Source organism: Muntiacus reevesi, chromosome 6 (genome assembly GCF_963930625.1).
Source record: "Muntiacus reevesi chromosome 6, mMunRee1.1, whole genome shotgun sequence".
Lineage (NCBI taxonomy): Eukaryota > Metazoa > Chordata > Mammalia > Artiodactyla > Cervidae > Muntiacus > Muntiacus reevesi.
In genome coordinates, this window is record NC_089254.1 from 68631221 (window position 1) to 68653569 (window position 22349).

The 22349-nt window shown below is 38.8% G+C and overlaps 1 protein-coding gene across 1 annotated transcript in view; it reads right to left on the minus strand.

Annotated features, from left to right (window-relative positions):
• Positions 1-16338: 16338 nt before the first annotated feature.
• The window catches only part of STEAP4 (STEAP4 metalloreductase), a 31893-nt gene continuing 25882 nt past the window's right edge, over positions 16339-22349 (minus strand). Inside the window, exons 4-5 of the mRNA XM_065938899.1 lie at positions 21653-21817; positions 16339-19603 (exon numbers count right to left, since the gene is read on the minus strand). Of these exons, the coding sequence (XP_065794971.1) occupies positions 19340-19603; positions 21653-21817 (429 nt within the window). The 3' untranslated portion in view covers positions 16339-19339. The remainder of the gene's footprint in view (positions 19604-21652; positions 21818-22349) is intronic.

A 22349-nucleotide genomic window follows, 5' to 3' on the forward strand; every position in this document is an offset into this window, starting at 1 on the left:
GAACTGATGCTGAAGCTGAAGCTCCAATACTTTGGCCACCTGATGAGAAGAGCTGACTCATTAGAAAAGACCCTGATGCTGAGAAAGATTGAAGGCAGGAGGAGAAGGGGATAATAGAGGATGAGATGGTTGGATGGCATCACTGACTCAATAGACATGCATTTGAGCAAGCTCTGGGAGATGGTGAAGGACAGGGAAGCCTGGTGTGCTGCAGTCCATGGGGTCACAGAGAGTCAGACATGACTTAGTGACTGCATAACAAGGCTCTGTTCATGAGATTCTCCAGGTAAGAATGCTGAAGTAGGTTGCCATTGACTTCTCCAGGGGATCTTCCTGACCTAGGAATCAAATCAGGGGTTCCTGCTTTGCAGGCAGATTCTTTCCAGCTGGGCTACCAGGGAAGCCCAGATAGAGAAGAAATCAAGTCTAAAGACAGAGACACAATGCATCCTAAACCTCAAGGGTGGGAAGATAGATGATGGAAGGAATCTCCAGCAAAAGAGACTATTTCCATAGAGGTCATTACAGAGTATTGAGTAGAGTTTCTTGTGCTATACAGTAGGTTCTTATCAATTATCTTTTTTATATCTAGGGCTTCCCCACTGGCTCAGTTGTAAAGAATCCACTGGTAATGCAGGAGACACAGGAGAATTCCATGGACAGAGGACCCTAGCAGGCTACAGTCCATGGGGTAGTGAAGAGTCGGACACGCCTCAGCGACTTTCACTTCACTTTTTCTCTATCTACACTCCTGTCTCAGATTATTCATTCAAATCCAGGTCTGTATGCTGAGGGGTCCTGAATTTACATCTTCAATTTGGTTCTCAGATACATACATCTACCTTCATATCTGACACTTTTACCTATATGTCTAATGGGCACCTCACTTTTGACATGTCCAAAATGAAGTTTCCTCTCTTCAAGCTAGTTTCTTCCCAACCTGACCATGCCTCACCATATTCACTACGACTACTTCAGTCAAAACCACAATTAATGTGTTTCTGAATTATTGTCTTCTTTCTTCCTTTCCCTCACCCAGCCAAATGAGTGATCCTTTTGAAACAAGTCACTCCTCCATCTAAAACTCTACATTGATGTCCCTTTCAATGAGACTTCACAGATCCTATCCTTGCCCAGGCCTCTGGGGCTCACAGGATCTGCGACCTGCTCTGTCCTCCTGGTTCATCCTACTCCCACCACACTTGCCTCCTGGTTCTTCCATGAGAACCAAACACCATCCTGCCTTGGGGTCTTTGTACCTGTTCTTGTACCTCCCTGGGATTTCCCCTCAGGTATCCACGTGGTTTACTCCCTTATGCCCCTTTTCAGACCCCTGCTGCAGTGTTAGCTTCCACGTATCCTTTCTAGGAAACTCAATCTAAATTGCAGCCTCCCCATCCTGTTCACTTAATCTGGTTTACTTTTGTTTTTAGAACTTAACGACATAATATTTTTATTGATGTATAATAACATATAGCTTTACCTTAGTTTCAGTATAATGCAAGAATGTACTGCTAACATTATAGTCCCTTGATAGAATAAACGTTCCATAAAGACAGAATTTACCAATTTCTGGCACACAGTTGACTTTCAAAAAGTACTTTCGTTCATTGTTGAATGAATTGTATTTTCCCTCAGAAATTTCACGTTATGAGTTCTTAAGTATTCACTTATTTAACAAAGTATTTGCAACCATTTTCTTTATTTCATATATGGATTAGACAAATTGGAATTTCCAGTTAAAAATTTCATTAATTGGTAGTTGAAATTCTCAGATAGAATAGCTTTTTTGAGCCCCAGCTACACTATTTATAAAATATAAATTTTGTGAATTATGTAATTTCTGATGCTTGGAATCCGTTTGTATAATACAGACTAACCCCTGGTGATACAGCCTCCAGTGACTGAATTCACTCTCCCTGAGATGATCAGTTCTGTCTTCAGGCAGCTGTAGCCCTTACGAAGAATAATCTTATCCTGAAGGTTCCATGGAAGGTGTCTCCGGATGACTTTCACTCACTGATCCTAGTAATGGCCAAAGCATCTCCCCACCGTTTCCACCCACCATGGCAGCTCGTCAAATGTCATACTGAAGGACAGATGTCATTTGCCACATTTTAAATTCTGACCTCCCTTTAGAGTGCTGACTCTGCACTCTCCAGCTCAGGGTCAACTGTTGTCTTAACTGTAAGTTTTTTTCCCCTCAGAGCCTGGATATTCATCTGGGGTTACAGCACTGGCTGTCTCTTGAGGTACTGCGATACAAGACTGAAAGAAGTTAACTCACTCACGCTTCATCTTTAGTGTGTATGTGCTCAGTTGGTTCTGACTTTTTGTAACCCCATGTACTGTAACCAGGGTCCTACTTCCTTGTAATTTTCCAGGCAGGAATACTGGAGTGGGTTGCCGGTTCCTACTCCGTGTCATCATTAGAAGGGACCATGGATTACAAACCAGGGATAAGAATGTTTGAAAACAACTGGTCTGTTTTTCTGTCCTATTGATGAGTAAGTATTCTGTCTACTTAGAATACAGAAACAAGTGCCTTACTGAAATTGGGTGCCAGCATCAGCCACTGGAATTTGATATAAAACATTTATCTGGGCTATGACTACAGCTTTTACATGTCATAAAATTTTAGAACTAAGAGACATCTTAGAAACAGTGTAATCTAACCCATGTATTTCCCAGATAGGAATTCAAGGAAGTTATTCAAGCTACACTTTCATGCTTTTTTTTTTTGTTACTCAATTTTGTGCCCTCTGCTCGCCTGAAAAGGAACAGTCATATTACTTTCTGGTGATTGGGGTAAAGATGAGACATAAAGTGGTCTAATTTCTCATCTTTACAGATCATGAGATCTGAAAATATTAAATGATTTGTCAGATTCAGAAGATTAGTGTGAGGGCCTGACCCTAACTTTCTTCTGGACTTGTGTTCTAGGGCACTTTCTACTGCAATGGGGTTTCGATTAAATTCTTAGGTGATTAGAAAGCAATAATTACCAGTAATCTAGAATCTTCCATTGTATTTCAGAAAAAGTAATGTGAAATACTTAAGAAAGTTGACAGAGGTCTTTAGGCCAACTGTACTTTTAAAAATACATTTTGAAAATTTAAATATACATGAAAATAAAAATGATAGTATAATGAATGTTCATGTGCCAGATTCAATCATTATCATCATTTTACCTCACTTGCTTAATCCATTCTTTTTTTTTCCTTTTTGCTGATTTATTTTGAAACAAATCCCAAATGTTGCTATTTTAAATTGGCATATATGACTATGCTTTGCTAAAAATGGACTTAAAAATCATGAAACCATTATTGCCACTGACAACATTGACAGTTCCTTGGTATAGTCTAATACAGTCAATATTTATAACTCTCCAACTGTTTCAAAAGTATCTTTTAATATTTGATTTATTTAATTAAAGAACTCCCAAGATTCACAGTCTGCATTTGATTACATCTAGAGTAATTCCATACCCTCCTTGCCCTTGATTTATTGAAAAAAAAAAAATGGGTCCTTTAACCGTTAGAATTTTCCATATTCTGGATTTGCCTATCTGCTTCCTGTTGGTGACTTTTAACTGTTACCCCACCCACTGTATTTCCTAAAATTGAAATGAGCATTCAAGGCTTGAAGAGATTTGGGTTCAACTTTATTAGCAAACATTAGTGGTCTTTGGGTGCTTCATAGACACCATATGGTGTTAGTGTCTAGTCATCATACTTTTGTGATGCTGACATGATATAATTACCTAGAAACTTTTCACCTGGCCATTTCATCTACTGGTAGAAGCATTTTCATTGGGCAAAGTTGCACTTTTCTAATTTTCTTTTAACTTTTATTAACTGGGTGTTTTCTATGGAGAAGAACATTCTGTCATCAACTCTTTTGTACAAAGAAAGCAGGGAAAATGCCTAATTCTTTTCTTTCTACTGTCAATTTTCAAAATAAGGACGTGTTCTGAATACAATAGTGACCAACTAGATTTTTGCTTGTGTGTTTTGTTTATTTTCATTTTTGTTGCTGTTGTTTTTAGTGATAGAATGAATTCATGAATTCTAATTAATTAGCAGCGGCCACTGTTTTTAATATGTTCTCATATTTTTCCAATGGGATTCTTGCTTATATTTGCTCCTGACATATCCCATTAGTCTCTGATTGCCTCCTTGCTTTTTGGCATAACTTGTCACAAAGCCATTTATTGCATTTTTTCTCCAAATCTGGAATCAGAATTCTGCCATAGGCTTTGGATCCTGTACTGGGAAATGCTACTTAGAGAACAGAATGTAGGCATTAGGGGTACTCTTGTTTTGGGTGGTCACTGCCTGTCCTATAGATATTTGCAGTTACAGAGCTAAGGAATATATATTTTGAACAGAAAAAAACCAATCATGCAATAATACTGATTTGTCTGTATTCAATATCAATATTCAATTCAAATTTAATATCAGGGAATTTTAGTTTAACTTTTTTAACTTTAAACTCTTTTATACCAATAATTTTAGTTCATAACAATATTGACACCGTTATTTGACTTTATGGAAAAATGTGGATCACAACAAACTGGAAGATTCTTAAAGAGATTGGAGTGCCAGAACACCTTACCTGCCTACTGAAAAACCTGTGTGCAACTCAAGAAGAAACAGTGAGAATCGGACATGGAACAGTGGACTGATTCCAAATTGGGAAAGGAGTACATCAAGGGTATATTGTCACCCTCCTTATTTAACTTATATGGAGGGTATATCATGGGAATTGTTGGGTTGGATGAATCACAGATATGCAGATGATACCACCCTAATGGCAGAAAACAAAGAGGAACTAAAGAGCCTCTTGGTGAAGGTGAAAGAGCAGAGCAAAAAAGCTGGCTTAAAACTCAACGTTCAAAAAAAGAAGATCATGGTATCCAGTCCCATCACTTCATGGCAAATAGAGGGGAAAAAAGTAGAAACAGTGAAGAGTTTTATTTTCTTGGTCTCCCAAATTACTGTGTATAGTGACTCCTGCCAGGAAATTAAAAGATGCTTGCTCCTTGGAAGAAAAGATAGGAAAAACCTAGACAGCATATTAAAAAGCAGAGACATTACTTTGCCAACAAAGTTCCATATAGTCAAAGCTATGGTTTTTCTAGTAGTCATGTATGGATGTGAGAGTTGGACAATAAAGAAGGCTGAGTGCTAAAAAATTGATGTTCAAATTCTGGTGCTGGAGAAGACTCTTGAGAGTCCCTTGGACAGCAAGGAGATCAAATCAGTCAGTTCTAAAAGAAATCAGTCCTGAATATTCATTGGAGAAGCTGATGCTGAAGCTGAAGCTCCAATCCTTTGACCACCTGATGTGAAGAGCCAACTCACTGTAAAAAGCCCTGATGCTGGGGAAGATTGAGGACAGGAGGAGAGGGGGATGACCAAGCAGTAGATGGTTGGATGGCAGCATCGGTTCAATGGACATGAGTTTGAATCAACTCCCAAAGATAGAAAAGGACAGGGAAGCCTGGTGTGTATAGTCCATGGGGTCACAAAGAGTTGGACACAACTTAGTGAGTGAGCAACAGCATAAATATTTGTGTGTATTTGTATATGTATAAACTATAGACTTCCCTGGTGGCTCAGATGGTTAAGTGTCTGCCTACAATGTGGGAGACCTGGGTTCGATCCCTGGGTGGGGAAGATCCTCTGGAGAAGGAAATGGCACCCCACTCCAGTACTCTTGCCTGGAAAATCCCATGGGAGGAGCCTGGTAGGCTACAGTCCATGGGGTCACAAAGAGTTGGATACGACTGAGCGACTTCACTTCACTTCAAGCTAGTTTCAAATTAGTAATACTAACATTTATAATAAATACTGAATTGAATATAAGATTTACTTGAAGCTCTGTTTGTAATTAGAGCTCATTTCACTTAAGGGGCTTCCCCAATGGCTCAACAATAGTCTGCCTGTGATGCAGGTGATGCAGAAGATGTGGGTTTGATCCCTGGAAGAGGAAATGCCAACCTGCTCCAGTATTCTTGCCTGAAAAATCCCACAGACAGAGGACCCTAGTGGGCTACAGTCCAAAGGGCCGCAAAGAGTTGGCCACAACTGAGTGGCTAAGTACATGCACACACCACTTAGGATACACTCTCAAAATATTCAGCGTCACTATGTCTATAATTATAAATACTAGATCTATTTTTTATATTATAATGTCATTAATTTGATATTGATAGGTCCAACTGTTTCCATTTGTCTTAAGTTTGGAGGCAAAGTGTGATCTTTAGAACAGCTGCTTCACTGTTACTTATGGGCTTATTACAAATGCAGACTTTTGGGCCCCATCTCAGAACTTTGAAATCAGAGGCTTTGGGAATCAGGCTCTGAAGCTTATTTTTATGTACACTAAAACCTGAGAACCACTGATCTGTTGATAACCCTTCTTATTAGGTTTTTTTTTTTTCAAATATAATACGTTTGTATATATATTAACAATCTCTTTTCTTATCTAAATGTTAGTAGGGTATATGTACTGTTCTGTATCTTGCCATTGGAAAAATACACTTTGCATATAATTCATTTTGTGTTTTTTTTTAACCAGGATTTTTTGATGGTAGAGTCCTAGAACTGAATTTGCTATGTAGATTGCTAGTAATTTATTTTTTAAGATATTGTCAAATTTCTTTTACTAGGAGCTGTATTCTCTTCAGCTGTTTCCTGAAATAACCTTCCCAGCAGAATATGTTGTCAGATTTTTGGATGTTTGACAATCAGATATATGAAGAGTTGTAGCTCGTTGGTTTTCATTTACATTTCCCTGAATAAGAGCAAGTTTGAGCATCTTTGTGTACATTTAAGTGCCATTTTCATTTCTTCTTTTGTGAACGTCTGCTCATATATTTTGGAACATTCCTATCAGATTGTAGTTTTGTTTCTTCTCAGTTTGTAGGAACGATGAATATATTAAGATTATTAACATTTTAAAGCAAATATTTTTCTTGGTTCATCATTTATCGTTTAGCTTCATGTTGTTTTTGTGTCACGCCAGTATTTTAAGGGAAACTGACTTAATTAGATTGATCAATATTTTATCTCATAGGTTTTAGTTTTTGAATTAGTAAGTTATCTTCAGATTTGATTATAAGGCAACTTTCCCATGTTTTACTTTTGTATGTTTTTAGTTTATACATTTAAATTTTGATTCATTTGGAATGTATTCCAGTATGAAGTACTGACCTGATTCTATTTAAGTCTCAGTTCAATTCAGTTCAGTTGCTCAGTCATGTCCGACTCTTTGCGACCCCATGAACCGCAGCATGCCAGGCCTGTCTGTCCATCACCAACTCCTGGAGTCCACCCAAACCATGTCCATTGAGTCGGTGATGCCATCCAACCATCTCATCCTTTATCATCCCCTTCTTCTTCTGCCCTCAATCTTTCCCACCATCAGGGTCTTTTCAAATGAGTCAGTTCTTCACATCAGGTGGCCAAAGTATTGGAGTTTCAGCTTCAACATCAGTCCTTCCAATGAACACCCAGGACTGATCTCCTTTAGGATGAACTGGTTGGATCTCCTTGCAGTCCAAGGGACTCTCAAGAGTCTTCTCCAACACCACAGTTCAAATGCATCAATTCTTCGGTGCTCAGCTTTCTTTATAGTCCAACTCTCACATCCATACATGACCACTGGAAAAACCTCTAGTTGTCTTATTAACTATAATAACCTTTTCCCTCAGTAATTTGAAATAGTCCCTATTGCTAGGTTTTGCTCTTTTTCCCCCAGTTCATTCTTGACATTTGTCAATTCTCATTTTTCTATCCTTCCATATTTTTTGCTGCACAACTTCTGCCAATAAAGAATTTTACAGTTCTTTTATTCTCTCAATCAGAAAACTCTTTATGGAGTTACCCCTTACCAAGCTAACAGCAAGTTCATAGAGTGGTTGATTCTCCTCACTGTTTTATCAAAGCTGAATCTAGGGATTGTTTAGGGTTTGAAGATGGTGGGGGGTTTGGCTCTGGACCCAGGATGCTTGACATCTTCGTTGTGGTTCCTCTGGATTCAGGATACTCCTGTTAAGAATTAGCTCTGTTTAGGCACTTTGCTTTGGGTGTCCTTAGAGGTGTTTCTTAGAGCATTCTGCTCCAGTGGCTAAGAATCTTACTAAATCTTTGTGTCATACCACAGCACAACTCAACAAGACATCACACAGCATTTGGAGATGCTTCACCCCACAGACTTCATTCCTTTGTCTGCCTCAGACTCAAGACAGGAGGGATTAACTCCACACCTTGCTCTCAGATTTGGCCATTTTCACTTCTGTTGCCCAAGTCTCTTGCCTTCTTACCACATTTACCCCTCTCTGAGACCATTAGCTTCACAATTTCCAGTGCAATAGAAACACATTTTTGTTCTTTTGTGTGAGTGTTTTAAAGGGTATTTTATATCTTTAGGCCTTTAGAAACATATTGTCTTCCCTTTTATGGAAGGGGATTAGAGCTTGGAAAAGTAGATGCGAGCTCTATTTAACACTTTACTAACACACTCTGTGATGTGGTTTTTCACTCATTTATGCTTACCTTATTTTAATATAAATAGTTAATGAACCTAGTTGTTGAAGGATATATTTGGGTGAAAGACACAATAAATGGTATGATAATTAAAATATAAAAAAATAGGACTTCCTCATTGGCTCAGTGGTAAAGAACATGCAGTGGTAAAGAGTATACCTACAGTGCAGGAGCCACAAGACTTGCAGGTTTGATCCCTGGGTCAGAAAGATCCCCTGGATGAAGGAATGGCAACTCACCCCAGTATTCTTGCCTGGAGAACTCCATGGACAGAGGAGCCTGGCGGGCTACAGTCATGGGATCACGAAAAATTGGACACGACTGAGAGACTAACATTTCCACTTTCATAACAAAAATAATTATTTTGCAACTTTTAAACCAAAGGTGCTTGCCAGTTTGGTCCTACAAGAAAGCAGACATCAAGATCAGTGTAGAGACACGTTGGAGGAAATGCCTTGAAGGATAAAGGAGGGGTAAGCTTTCATAATGCACAGGTGTGCAGTATGTGAAAGAGCAAAGGAAGGGGAAGATTGGATAGGAAGATACTCAGATTTCAGTGCAGTTGTGAAACACTTGGCTGAGTTTATGGGAAATTCCCAAGCAGATATTTCCTGTTAGAGGAATCTTGCATGAGGAAGTATTGGTTCTGTATCTCCATCATGCACAGTCCTTGGCAAGGGAGAAGCCAAGGGCAACATTAATCGTGAATCCAGTGAAGGAGGTGGTGCATTGCAGGGTGTGGCAGCTGGAGGCTGTCAATCAACTATGCTCCCTTGCAGCAGGTCTCTTCAAGGGACATGTGACTATCTCCATGGCTGCCTTGATGTCTACTTGAGATACTGAGTCAATTTCAAAGAAATATTTCTGCTGTGAATTTCTTATTTTAAAGCAGTTTGACAAAGTCTCCTTCATGAGGGGGAGAAGAATCCTAACATTAAATAATGGACAACTTTTTGTTGTTGGATATTCCTAAAATGTCTACTAAGAATGTAAATATTATTTTACTTTTAGAGAATGTGAAAAGAAGTAAAAATAAGATTTTATTATTTACCACTCTAATAATCATATGATGTCTAAACATACAATTAGATAATGCTATTCCTTTAGTCCTGTCATTTTTTAAAGGTAAACATCACTGACTCAGTGGACATGAGTTTGAGTAAACTCAAGGAAATGGTGAAAGATAGGGAAGCCTGGTGTGCTGCAATTCATGGGGTCACAGAGTTGGACACGACTTAGTGACTGAACAACAAGAAAGTTGTTTACATGTTAGCACTTAGTGAAGAGACCAAAATTGCTGGCTGGATATACCTATTTCTGATCAGTTTGTCCTTTGGACCCTTTTGATTTTGATCTGCAACCAATTTGTTTTCAACTGAATTACTTGCTTCCAAAAGGACTAGAGAAACTCCTGGCCTGGAAATTGGAATCAGATCATCTGTGGTCTAATTCTTCTTTGTTACCATGTAGCTGTGTGACCTTGTGGAAATTACTTTACCCCCTTGGGCTTTAGTTTCCCAATCTGTGAAATGAGTTTATTAGATTAGATAATCTCCAGGCTTCATCTAGGGTATGAAATTTTGTGGTTGAAGGTGGAGGTTACAGTTAAAATGTTTCTGTATTTATTATCAAAAGTGAAAAGCTGTATTTAGGATATATGTTGACAGCACATATATAGGAAAACACAATTTAAACAAATCTTCCAGGCTGAAATGAGAGATTACTTTCCACAAGATAAACTTTAATAGAGTGGATTTTTTTGTTTTGTAAAAATAAATTGTTTAAGATAGTTTTAGATTTACAGAATTGCTGTGAAGATAGTACAGAGTGATTATTTATTTTTGCTTTACAGAATTTTAGAAATATTGGTGAAAATCAATGCTGAGTGGGTGGTATTAGTGATGAAAGGGGGCAGGGAAGGAGCCAGTAGGGTGGACGGTAGAGAGGGTGGGCTTTACATTTTATGTGAAAAGAATTTAGGCATATTCTGTGATGTGATCCTGATATATGTGACTTTCCAAAAAAGAAAAAAAAAAAAACCAATCCTAATAAATGCTCAACTATTAATAGAGTAACAGAGACTCATCATCCAGAATAAGGGAAGCAACAGTCATACTCTAACTTAGCTATATCTTATCTGAAGTTCTGGGTTTTGTTTTCAAAGGGACACTGAAATATTTGTAGGTGATCCAAAGAAGAGGGAGCAGGATGATGAGAGATATGGAAATTATGTAAGAGTAGAGGCTGAATGAGCTTGAGAGGTTTGGTATGAACAAGAGAGGACTTAGCAGGGATCTGCAACCAATTAACTTTTTTTTTCTTTTGACGACCAATTACTTTTTAAATTTATTTTCAAAATTAGGTAAACTATTCATATAATTAAAAAATCAAAAATGATGTAAAACATATGTAGTGCATCTACTCTTACTTCTATTCCTCCCTCTCCCCATCCTGTTTAGGTATGATTTTTTTTATTACTTTTTTTGAATCCTTTCATTGTTTCTTTAGGCAATACCAGTAAATGCACATATACAAGGGAATCAAACTTTATATGTTATTTTGCACCTTGATTTTTTTTTTTTTGGCTTGATAATATATTTTGGAAATCTTTTTGTATATGTATAAATAAGGTGACTTGTTTGTTTTAAATAGCTACATAGAATTTCTTTCTATGAAAGCATTATAGTTTACTTGATAGTTTACCTGAAGATGAATGCTTGAGTTCTTGCCTATATTTTGTTTTTACAATGTTGTTGTTCTTGAAAAATAAGAAAAATGAATAGTAATGTTTATTTGTCCTCTCAAATGCTTGCAGGCATATCTATAGGATAAATGCTCCTGTGCAGAGTCCCTGGGTCAAAACTTAACTCTGCATTTTTAATTTTTTACTTGAATATGCAAATTTATTTTAAAAGCACATAAATAGAAAACACAAATGAAAACATTCATAACCAGATGTTTTTCTTAAGCCCAAAGTTCAGATTTTCTCAATTTTCTTCCTTTTTTTTTAAAATTAGAGGATAATTACTTTACAATATTGTTGTGGTTTTTACCATACATCAACATGAATCAGCCATAGTTATACATATGTCTCTTCCCTCTTGAACCCTGCTCCCTTTTCCTACCCTATCCCACCCCTCTAGATTGTCAGAAAGCACTGGCTTTGGGTTCCCTGCGTAATACAGCAAACTCTCACCGGTTATCTATTTAACATATGGCAATGTTTCAATGCTATTCTCTCAAATCATCCCACCCTCTCCTTCCCTCACTGTGTTGAAAAGTCTGCTCTTTATGTCTGTTTCTTTTGCTGCCCTGCAAGTTGGTTCACAAGAGTTGGGCACGGTTTAGCAACTAAACCACCAATATATGGTATTTGTCTTTTTCTTCTGACTTTGTAAATCGATACAGCCACTATGGAGAACAGTGTGGAGATTCCATAGAAAACTTGTAATAAAACTACCATTTGTGCATGTGTGCTCACTCACTTCAGTCGTGTCTGAGTCTTTGTGACCCTAAGGACTGTAGCCCACCAGGCTCCTCTGTCCATGGGATTCTCCAGGCAAGAATACTGGGGTGGGTTGCCATTTCCTACTCCGGGGTATCTTCCTGACCCAGGGATCAAACCCATGTCTCTTTACATCTCCTGAATTGCAGATGGATTCTTTACCACTGAGCCACCAGGAAAGCCCATAAAACTGCTGTACGGTCCAGTAATCCCACTACTGAGCATATACCGTGAGGGAACCATAATTGAAAAAGACATATGTAGCCTAATGTTCATTGCAGCACTGTTTACAATAGCTAGGACATGGAAGCAACCTAGATATCCATTGGCAGATGAATGGATAAGGAAGCCGTGGTACATATACACAATGGAATATTACTCAGCCATGAAAAGGAGTGCATTGGGGTCAGTTCTGATGAGGTGAATGAACCTAGAGCCTGTTATACAGAGTACATTTTTAATTTTGAAAGATAATGCCTAATTTCTCTCCATAGGATTGTCCCTATTTACATACACAGCCTTACTCACAGAGTCTGTGCCCACACTTTTGGATTTTGCCCATCTGTGAGGTAAGAAATGGCATCTAAATGCAGGCTGAGTTTGCATGCATTTCTTTATGAATGAAGTTGAGTGTCTTTTTACAGGTTGAAGTACCTTTGTCCCACTGTGAACTGTTCTGACCGGCTATTCTGTTCAATTGTGTAGCTGTGTTAGTGCTGACCCCTCACCCTCCCTATGAGCCCAAAACTGCTTCTGTGAGCACCTGTGATACCTTGGCTGCAGGCTTTCCCTTTGGCCATGGTGGCATGGACAGTGAGCATATGGGAAAACTTCAGAAGAGCCAGAAAGTTAGTGCCTAGAAGCTTCTCTCATCTGGTAATAAACAGGAATTTGGTGTAGAACTGCCCCCCGCCTCCCCCTCCGCCGATTTCCCTGTCCTCTTGATGATAACAGGTATGACACTGTTTCCCAGTGGAGTTGAACCTGCAGTGGTAACTGACTTGAGGACCTACACTTTATTTCTTCCCTGCTCTGTCTGCATCCCTACTCTAAGCCCCATACTTGATGATTCCATTTCCAGAATAAACTACACATTTGCATTAGAATCCGTGCCTCAGAGTTGGCTTCTGGGGGAACCCAAGTCAAGCCAGGTTGTGAGACCTATCTCTGAGTGCTTCTCAAAGTGGGGCCTGCAGATGGTTTGTGGTCTATTTGTCACCTGTCTGATAAAGTCAGAAATTGAGCTTGAAAGTTTAGAAACTTCTATAGAAATTCGATGTTGCTGTGATATTTAAGTGTGGTGATTTTGCTTTTTACACACACAAACACACACACACAAATGTCTGTGATGAATTGAAAAAAAAATAAAAACACCGTAGGACTTCCCTGGTGGTCCAGTGGTTAGGAATCTGCCTGCCAATTGCAGGCAGGGGACATGAGTTCAATGCCTTGTTGGGGAAGATTCCACATACCTTGCAGCAAGTAACCCCTGTGTCACAACTACTGAAACCTATATGTCTTAGAGCCCATGCTTCACAACAAGAGAAGCCACCCATCACAGTGAGATGCCCGCACACTGCAATGAAGCGTAGCCCTTGCTCACCGCAACCAGAGAAAGCCTGCAGACAGCAGTGAAGACCCAGCACAGCCAAAAATAAATATATAAGTTAATAAATAAATAAATGCAGTAAAACACTGCATAGGGGGAAAAGGCACAACTTTAAATGACGGCCCTGAGACCAGTGGATGGAAGGGCAGTTAGGACAATTTTGGTTTGGTATGAGAGAGTTTTCTAATTGCCCTGTGTGCCTATGAATGGAAAGATTTCCTATTGGTGGCAGTCAGTATGCTTATCTTGAGACGAGTTAAGCCTGCTTGGCTGGCTGGATAGTTGAGACTCTAAAGAATCCTTGAGTTTGAGGGCAGACCTTACCTTTCGTCTTAACAAATTTTGCTTCTCTGCCTTAATGAAACTTGAACAGTAATTCTCTTACTCTTTCATCTCTTTCTGTGAAAGAAAAGATTAGTAAAAGTGAAACCAATATATGAGTTGTATCCCTTAATACATAGCTAATGCATGCTGATTCTCTAAAAATCCTAAGGGAGAGTTTAATTATAGTTAGTCCTGTTCTGATTGTTTTGATGCATTGTGAGTTCCGTTCTAACAGCCCTTCATATTTACAAAACTGAGAAACTGGCAACTTTAGGTAGCGAGACTGAATCTTGTTTTCTTTAGCACTAAGATTTCTCAACTAGTCTTAAAATACGAAGTGAGAAGTGTTATGAAATTTCTTGGGCGTGTCACTGGCTCTCAAGAACATAAGTCCTTTCACACAAAGCACTAAGGTGAAACCAAACAGAAAACATTTGCCTTTCATCTTCTGTAGAGCTATTTTTTTCACTGGCTGCTCCTCTGAGTCCTCAGGTCAGAGGTTTTTGCCTACCTACACCTGAACTAACTAGTACCTACCACCAGCAGTCTTTCTGCTGCTTAAAAAAGCCTGTGTCCAGACTGTGGTGGGCACATTAAAGTCGTGCTTACAACAGAGCTGTGTTCAATGCTGAAACCAAGGGATCACAGGTCCCTACAACCTTAAATGGCATCCTAATTTCAACAATAGGCAAATATGGAGTGCTAAGGGTGGGGCAGTCAGGAATTTTTAAGGCTCCCATTAAAAAACATTAAAAAAAATGTTGCCAGTGGTTCAGTCTACTCAGCCTAATATATGGATCCTCAGGCATATTTTGGAGGAGAACACGAGGGTCCTCCATTGTACTATGGTGTTGAAAGGTGGTGGCCCTGGACTCAGATGGCCTTGATTCAAATCCCATGTTTGCCTCTTTCTAGGCAAGGTACTCAATGTTTATGAGGCTCAGTTTCTTCTGGAAAATGGTAATAATAAGAGTATTTTAGACAGTTGTTAATGAGGGTGAAATAAGGCACTGCATGTAAAGTGCTTGGTCTTTGGTCATAATATCATACAGTCAACATCATTAAAAGTCTTCCAAGATTCCTTCCTAGCAGGAAACAGGTAGAACCTATGTGAACTGGAGGAATCAGCTGTATTTGGATAGTCAAACTGGCTTGATGGTTTGGGGAGGGAGTGACATTGGAAGGGACGATAGGAGGAAACTGGCTGGGCTCAGGCAGGGTGCAGGATTCTGCTGGTCTGTGCTCCCCTTTACTCCAACTTTCGTTGCTTTCCCCTTCACCCCTGATCCTTCTCCCCCCTCAGTTGTATCGATTTCTTGTTTCTTCTTGTCTGAGAGCTCAGGGCTCTGCTGTAAACTTCAGAAAGGTAATGCAGAGAAGGATGCCTTACTCCCCTTCTCCTGAATGCTACTGAATGAAGCTTTGGAAGACTGGAGGGTTTTTCCACATTGTGATCTTAACTCACTGTAGCAAAGTAGAGGGGGAGCAATCATATAAGGAAATTTTTTGGTGTGTGTGTATTAAACAGGTAGTGGTATGAACAGTCATGATGGAGAATGGAAATTGCAAGTTCTGTGTGCAGCAACTTGACTGCCATTCTACCTTGATTTGGGGAGGAGGTCCAGAACCTTTTGAGCTGCTAGTGATCAAATTCATTATATTTGCATTCATTGTTATCATGACTCTTCTGTGATCCTTGAACTGGAAACACATGGAGAGCTCTTGAATGCAGTTTCTAGTTAAAGTAGCTTTCTAATAGGGATTTTGTTCTGTCTACTTCTAGCTTACTCAAGGTTGCTGACCCTTACTTTATTTATCTGTTTTTACTTTGCTTTTGAAAGAAAGGAAACACCCATCAGGGCTGCAGTTGTTCAGTTGTCCAAGGCATTTCATGTCTGGTCCCACAACTTAAAATTCAACTTGAAATCAGTCTACCCATTAAGGCAGTTGCCCTGTCTGGGTGGTGTCCACCCGAGAGAAGGAAGAAAGGCCTTTTTTTTCCTTCCACAAAAGTCCAGTGTGGGATAGTTTGACCCCTACCTGTTTGACCTGCTAATGCTTTTTCCCTCTCTGAGGGTAAAAACTGAAACACGCAGGATGTTGGAATACGGCATGTGCCAAGCGTAGGCATGTGTCACATGAAGCTGCAAATCCACTAATGTGCTTCCCAACCCCTGTACTTCCTCTCCTTTTCCTTATCCCTGAAAGGAGCTATTTTTAGTTCCAGATGCTAGAACTACTGTGATCCAAAACCTTCAAGTCGCTTTCTTTGGAATGCAGATGAGTCAACACCAGAATGATTAAACAGCTAGAAAGACTTTTAAAACAATGTTTAATGAGTACACATTTCCAAATGCAGTCATCCCTTAACATGGGGAATATATACAAAAATAAAAGGTCTATCATATAATAAAAATGTTTCTAGAATACAGGAAACGTATGAAGAGTGAGGAAGTTTAGTCTGACTTTTTTAATGTAGAAGAATAGTTTGGAACAGTTAAAAGGAATATAGTTCACACGACACACCTATATGTTTCAAATTCTTTTCCACCTTAAGGAAATGGGGAATCAGCTGTTAGGATGGGCAGATTGGTTTGATGGCTTGGGAATGGATGTTGGGAGGGGGTGAAAGGAGGGAATTGACTTCTCTGGTCAGCTGGTGGGGCTTGGAGCCTTGTGGATGAGGCTGAGGGTCATGCCCACCAATGCACTGTGATGCCAAAACCACCAGGGGTGCTCTGGAATGTCTGGCTTCCTGGATGCCTTTGGTGAAGTACCCAAGAAGAACATTTTTACTAGGTTATAAAAGCAGAATCCTTTTTACTGTAGGTAAGCTTTTTTTTTTTTAAAAAAAAAAAAAAAAAAAAAAAAAACTGGAGTGGGTTGCCATGTTAAATCCCAGGGGATCTTCCTGACCCAGGGACTGAACCCACATCTTTCATGTCTCCTGCACTGCAGGCAGATTCTTTACCCATTGAGCCACCTGGGAAGTCCCTTATTTAACCTAAGAGTGGCATTTTCTAGTCTTAGTAATGAACCAGATAGCCAGTAAAAATATTACTCTTTTCCAAAAAAGGCACATGGTTAACCCCAAACATTTCCTTTAGATTAGGCTAGATAGTACTTAACCTTTTAGATAAACAATTCTCTATCCAAAAGGCAGTGGCCAACCCTAGAACACTTGGGTATTTTGCATAAAGTAGAATGAATGAGTAGTGACAGTTGCCCTGTCTTTCTCACTGATGCCCTGGGGTCTTCACCACACAGCACAGCTCTGCTCAAAGTCTCAAGCTTTTCTGAATCCTTGAGTAGATCAAGGATAAATTAATGGAACAAGTGTTCTGGATGTCTTCTCATTAACACTAGCTGAAATTAAACAAACAAACGAAATCTGTAAGGGTATAATGGGAAAGATTGAAGGCGGGAGGAGAAGGGGACAACAAAGGATAAGATGGTTGGATGGCATCACTGTCTCGTTGGGCATGGGTTTGAGTAAACTCTGGGAGTTGGTGATGGACAGGGAAGCCTGGCATGCTGCAGTCCATGGGGTCACAAAGAGTCAGACATGACTGAGCAACTGAACTGAACTGAACTGAAGGGTATAATGCAACCAACATCTTCATATGGTGCCAATGGTATTAACTTCAGAAATAATTTGGCAATTACATTCAATGTTTTTTAATTTTTAATCACAATTCTTCACAAATATTCTGAAGAAGTAACTTAAAATACACACTAAAGTTATAAGTGCTAAGGTAGCCTCTGAAATGTTGTTTTAGTAAAAAATGGATATAACTTAAATGTTGAATTAGAGCAGTGATAAAATAAATGCATATTTGATGTAATATCATGAAGCCACTGATTCAATACATACAGCATGTGAGTAAGCAAACAAAGCCACAGTATATTAAGTGAAAAAGGAAGGATACACAATTGAATATACAGTATAGGTAGAACTATTTTCAAAAAGTTTTATAGAAAAATATTCTGGATTATGGGTGATGTTTTAATATATTGTAATCATTTTATATAATGTCATATAGAATATATGATAGTGAAAGTAAAAAGTAAAAGAAATGGCCTGTGTGAGGCAGGCAGAAAATTGTTAAATCCAAAGCCTTTTGGTTATTTCGGCTTGTGGAAAGGTCATACATAAGGCTCCTGTCAGCTCCATATATGAGCCAGGAAGGCTAATCCTGCTGAAGGTCATCTTGGAAATGGCATCATTGTCACAAAAAAGCATAGAGAAGCATCCTGCCTTCCAGCTAGGACTTGAGAAAGAACCAGGTCTCCTATTACAAACTGCTGCTCACACCTCTCCTGCCTAAGACTTCAAAATTCTCTCTCATCTGTGTTTTGGTCCAATTTACACTTTCATTCTTCATTTCATTTCACTGCTTAAATTTATAACAAACTATGACAAATTATAGAAGCTACTTTTTTACACTAGCAAGTCATTTCATAGATGATTAATACTGAACAAATTTGGAATATGTTATTTACAAAGCATAGCACAAAACCTAAATAATAGTAAACCTGATGTAGTACAAACTTTATAAAATTTATTTAATTTTTTTTTTAAACTTTTTGCACAAGGGCTTTTATCAACTCTTCTTCACTTATGGTACATTGAGAAAATCCAAGTGGATATTCCTCATTTTTAACTCAATCTTTTTTATACTTATTCCTTTGTGGAGGAATGATCTTATGACAACTGTATAAGTTTGCATATATCCAGTCCATGATTATTTCTAATCTATTGTGAAATTTTTATTGTTTTATAAAATAATTCCCCATACTACCTATCCAGGTTGGTAAAAAAAATATCAAAAAGCACACGTAACTACAGAATTTACCATGGCAATATTTATAATCACCTGCACTTCCAAAAACCAGAATAAAAATCTCATTCCTTTTGCTTCCTTGGCCCTCTTTTTCAGACCAATCTAATAAAGCCCTTATCAGCAGCCACCATCTTAGTATTTTCTCTTTCACTCTACTTAGCCCTTGAACCAGAGAAGGAAACTGCATGTACTTCCCCTGGATTTTGCAAGACATTAGGTCATGTGTGTTGCCCACAGCAAAGAAGCTTCTTATTGTGAAACCACAAAGCTAATGGCGATTCAGTCCCCCACCTCCAGTAAAAGGAGAGGCGGAGACCAGCAGTGACTCAACATGACCTGAGATTAAAATGGTGTCCCATTTCTCAAAGTCAGGCATGATTTCTTCCTTTGTTCACAAACTTCAGCCCATGGTGGGAGAAAAATACTTTCTTCACTGCACTAATTCTTCTTCTCTAAACATATAACACCATAGTTAAGAAGTCCAGGTGAATTGAACTTTGCTTTAAATATCTGTTTTTCCATTCAATGCTGATTCTGAGTATTTTGGGTTCCTTTCCCAACCCTGGCGGATCCGCATAAGGGTCTTGTCTATACATGGCAGGATGAGGATGAACTTGATCACCAGCACTGTGCAAGGGATGATCAGCGCAATCACATAGGCTGAAGGGAGATACCACACAAGATTCGAAGGGTTGAGGAATCGCTTCCCACCATACACCAAGGTGTGGGCTGTGCACAAGATCAGGGTCAAATAACCCAGTTTGGACTATAAACAAGAAACAAAAACATGTACATTAACAATGTTTACATTTTCACGTGAAATACTGTGAGTCAGTGAAGGGTATTCGTCAAAGCCACAAACCTTTGAAAACTGTAGTATTTAGAACACTGCCAAGAACTGAAAAAACATTAACTCTCCTTCTAGATGATCATTGTATCATTAAAAAAAAAAAGAAAAGACTGTGTACAAATGGCCTGGTGGTTTCATCTTAACCTAACTGGATGAGAAATGTTCCCAGGAATAGATTCTTTTGCATTTGAATAAGTAATGTACCTTCTTTTTCAAGGGTAGCACTCTTTTCTGGACCATCTTTTCTGGAGGCCAGAGATGAACAGAACACAGTATGTCTTCAAGAAATACCACATTAATGTATGTTGCTGACAGATACTAGCTGAATTATATCGCAGTAAACAGCAGTTAGCAAACTTTATTTTTTGTTGATTGTTTGTTTAGGCCTACATACAAAGCCCAATGTTTACTTCTGTCTTAATAATAAATAAAGGTATAATAAAGGTATAAACATGAGAAAGTATTGACTGCATTTGGTCCCTGGGAGAAACTGTAAGATTTTTGAATTCAAACAATTTTATAAAGTGCAATTCTGACTTCTGTTACTAATGGTCTATTCTATTATACTAGTTCTCAAGGAATATGCCTCAGAATCACCCAGAGGGCTTGTGAAAACAAACCAACCACTGGGCCTTACTGATCTTGGATGATCTCAGATGACCTCAGCCTACAGTGACTTGAAGCTGGGCTTCAGTTCCCAGCCAGAGACTGAGGACAGGTAGAGGCGGTAAAGGCACCAAATCCTAGCCACTAGACCAGTGGTCAGTGACAAGACCCTGACTCTTTGGTTTTGCAGAAAAGAATTCCCACAAAGACAGAAAGTATTGAAGCAAGCAGTGTTAATTGGGAGGAAAAGAGTATATAGTATGTGTGGGTAGACACATGGGTAGGCTCAGAGAGAGAGTTGCTGAGTCACCCTTTCGTGGCAGTTTGAATTACTTTTATGAGTCATTTCTTCTGGGTTTCCTTTGGCTAATATTTGGTTGGTCCTGAGGCCATATTTGGTATATCTCAGGATCCTTTCATGTGTGGAAGCTCATATCTTGGCCAAGATGGAGTCTAGTGAATAGTGAAGAGGCTCATGGGTAGTTGACAGCACTTACTATGAGGTGTCACCCCCTCCCTTTTTTACCTCCAAGGAGCCTTTCTGTGCATGTGTCATCGGGGAGGTCTCCTTAACTTCAAGAATGAGGAATGTGTGTTTTTTTCTAATTTGGTATCTGGGCAGGGCACAGCCTCCTCCATCATCCTGCTTTTATGGAGCTTCTCCTATTATGGGGTTTTCATCCACAGGGGAGAAATTGTTCAACCTGGGGCCCATCTAACTCCTGCCTCAATACCTCCAGAGTTTCTGATTCAGTTTGGTAGGGGTGGGGCATGAGGATTTGTGTCTAACATGATCCCAGGCAATACTGCTGCTGCTGGTGGTCCAGGTGCCACACTTTGAAGACCTCTGGTCTACAAGATTAGTTACTAACTGCCTTTAATGACATATCTGGTGGTTGATGTGTCTAAACACTGATTCTCCATCTTACAGACCAGCACTGAATCTGGTATGATGACAGGCTAGCATAGAAAGTTTTATACCCATAAGTCCCTATTCTAAAGTTGATTATCAGAAATAGATATTTTGTGTTTGGGTTTCTTTCCACCTTGAGCCTAGTATATCTCCATACACAGGGTTCAATAGTAGTTGATGTTTTTCACTCTGTACTCTTAGCTGTGTCTCTGGGAGTGGTCAGGAATCTTGTCCTGCTAGGAAATCAAACCATTATGGAATCTGCCTTTGGATTCCAGAGTTTAGTGTTTATAATCTGAACTTGTTTCAGTTGCTATTTTTATGTGATTGCTAGGGAACTGATGGAGCAAAATGAAAATTTATGCGGGTATGAGAAAAATCAGAATATTTGTAAACTCAGAATCATTTTGCACTAAAAAGTAGATTAAATCATGAAGTCCTTTTACCTGGACAAATCGGAACTCTCTCCAGTTGACTGTGTTGCTAACTGATGGCAAGGAAGTGATTCCCAAGAGGACAAACAGGAAAAATCCGAGCATTCCCAAAGCAACATATGAATCACTGAGCCAGGAGGTAGTGGTACTAAATGGATTTTCTTTCTTGGTTATTGCCTAAAATAGTTAGAAGCAATTTTTTAAAATTTCATTTTTTACAAATTTCCCAAACTTTTAAGGTGATGAAAAAATACCTCTGCATCGTTTCTTTGCTCAATGCAAGTTGTATAACATTTCTGAAGAGTCAATGAAAATAATTACACTTAGAAAAATACACCTAGATATACTTTTTGATAGAAAAAGTAATTGGTTCTATTAGGACTTTACTATGATGGTTGACTCCAGAAATTGTATAGAGAATTTTAATTGACCCTGTAAATCCTAAAACAAAATAAACATTTACTTAAACCTTCTTTACCATATGGCTTCTTGTTCCCCAAGCAAAAATTGATGTTCTCAAATGATTACATCAGGGTTCTGTTTTCCTGCTTTATATGCTGATTATTCACACACATGAAGTTTGAGTTCTTTTCTGGTTTTTGTTTTTTGTTTTTTTTTTTTGTAATGTAGCTTCAGGTCTGTTGTAACACATCTTGAGAGAAATCTGGCCCCTGTAACATGAGTATTACCCAAGGACATGCAATGTATT